The sequence below is a fragment of the Neophocaena asiaeorientalis genome, unplaced genomic scaffold (genome assembly GCF_003031525.2).
Source record: "Neophocaena asiaeorientalis asiaeorientalis breed wild unplaced genomic scaffold, Neophocaena_asiaeorientalis_V1.1 scaffold828, whole genome shotgun sequence".
Classification (NCBI taxonomy): Eukaryota; Metazoa; Chordata; class Mammalia; order Artiodactyla; family Phocoenidae; genus Neophocaena; species Neophocaena asiaeorientalis.
The window spans coordinates 758,393-760,508 of NW_020175443.1; the positions used below are offsets into that span (position 1 = coordinate 758,393).

Genomic DNA, 2,116 nt, shown 5'->3' on the forward strand with positions numbered 1-2,116 from the left:
ATTTGACAAATTAGGAAACAGACTTGGAGAGTTGACATGACCTGAGTTTTTAATCTTTTGACATCAGGTTGTATTGAATGCTGTGTGTTAATCATAGTTTTAAAATTTTTATGGGTCGGGACTCCCCTGGTGGTCCAGTGGTTAAGACTCCACGATCCCAATGCATGGGGCAAGGGTTTGATCCATGACTTATTACACCCCCCTGGCCTTTCAGAGATCCAGAGAAACCAGTTTCCTTCATTTTTTTTTTTTTTTTAATTTTTTTGGCCACACCGAACAGCATGCGGGAGCTTAGTTCCCCAACCAGGAGTCAAACCCATGCCCCCTGCATTGAAAGTGTGTTGTCTTAACCACTGGACCACCAGGGAAGTCCCTCCTTCAAGTTTTTTAAGTGAAGAAATGCATAGACAGGGTTAAGTATTTAAGTTTGACCAGTTAATTTTTTAAACTGAAAAAACAATGCACTACAATTCTGTTATTTGCAAGGTAATTATGAGATTCATAAGAGATATTAATCCTCGGGGCTTTTATGGAAGGGTAGTATGGGAAGAAGTCATGATTTACAGTTGATGATGAACATCTCTTCAATCTCATGAGTGTCTGTTGGAAAACTCACCAGAAATCTAATTTAAGGTTCTTTGAAAGGAATGAGGGTAGGCCATGTCCTCACCTAATTTGTTGGGATGTAGAGCCAACAGCCTTGTGCCAGACCTTTCTTTTGTTTTTCCAATGTTGGTGGCAAAAAGGATAAATGTTTATAGAAGATAATTCTAAAATACTGAGCTTTGTTGTTTTGGGTCAAAATAAAAGCCACTGAATGCTGATTGACGAGACAGGCTTTGATCTTCTATATATTTTATGGTTAGTTTCTTTTAAAAAATTCCTTCATTTCTGATTATTTTCTGGTCAGACTAACTTTCTAGGAAAGGGGTATTTGTTTGTTTGTTTGTTTTTTTATAAATTTATCCATTCTATTTATTTTTGGCTGTGTTGGGTCTTCATTGCTGCACGCGGGCCCTCCCTAGTTGCAACGAGGTGCGCAGGTTTCTCATTGTGGTGGCCTTCCTGCTGCAGAGCAGGGAGGGGTATTTGTTTTGAAATCAGAAAATAAACCTCAAGTTATTGTCCCTGGTGAGTACATTAAAATGCAGGCCCCAGAGTGATTTGCTCTGCAGCTTCAGGAAAATCTGTTAACATTTTACTCATTTCTTTGTCTGTACGATAGAAATGACAGTGTTGGCATCAGATTTTTCCAAAGCATTTTTCAGAGCCTTGATTGAAAGGTATTAAAAATATTGCTGGCATTATCCCCAGCTCCCACCTATCAGTTGGCTCCAATTACCAGCCACTTAGAAGCATTTATAGGTAAGACTCTTATCACCGGTTGCTAATCACAACTTACACAGTTATGTTTTGTTGTCTCCTTTCAAAAGCTGTTTTGGTAGTGATGGCTTCCTTCAGGAGTTAGAAGACTTGGCCACATTTCTCTACAAATGTCACATTCTTATTAGCATGTCACCCATCCATCCCTTACGGGATTATGCGACTCTGTTCACAGATATAATCAGTTTTGTATTTTCATCCAAGGATAACAAACTAGCAAGGTTGCAAGCTTGACTTGTCATCAGAATTAAATTGCTCCCTGGAGCTGGGAGGGACAGAGGCTGAGTCGACCTGTTCAGAAACGCAGTTGTCTTTAGAATCTCAATCCCACGCTCTCCTTTTCCTCTCCTTCCAGTATGGTGACTACGACCCCTCTGTTCACAAGCGGGGATTTTTGGCCCAAGAGGAATTGCTTCCAAAAAGGGTAAGAAGTCAAATTCCCTGTTTGGGAAGACATAACCAAAGGACTGGAAGGAATATTGGACGTAGGTGGCAAGAACATTTTTATAAATGTTTTGTAATCAGTCTCCAATAATGATCTCTGTTAAGAACATTGAAAAGCAAAGGTTCGTGGGATTCATTTGGGGTTGCCAGGACAGGCATGGCCTGCGGATGGTCCTTTCTTTAAAGGTGGGGGAGCTCAGTGATTCCTAGGGAGGGGCGTGGAGCAGCCTGAGTTCAGCCTGGGGAAATGAGCTGTTTGCAGCTGTGTGGGAGGGGGGGATAGGGATGA

General features: G+C 41.2%; 1 protein-coding gene across 3 annotated transcripts in view; it reads left to right on the plus strand.

The window, feature by feature from the left end:
- NF2 (NF2, moesin-ezrin-radixin like (MERLIN) tumor suppressor) overlaps window positions 1-2,116 on the plus strand; it is a 72,139-nt gene that overhangs the window by 33,917 nt on the left and 36,106 nt on the right. For all 3 annotated transcript variants that reach the window (XM_024767961.1, XM_024767960.1, XM_024767962.1), the window contains exon 5: window positions 1,739-1,807. In XM_024767961.1, the coding sequence (XP_024623729.1) occupies window positions 1,739-1,807 (69 nt within the window). The remainder of the gene's footprint in view (window positions 1-1,738; window positions 1,808-2,116) is intronic.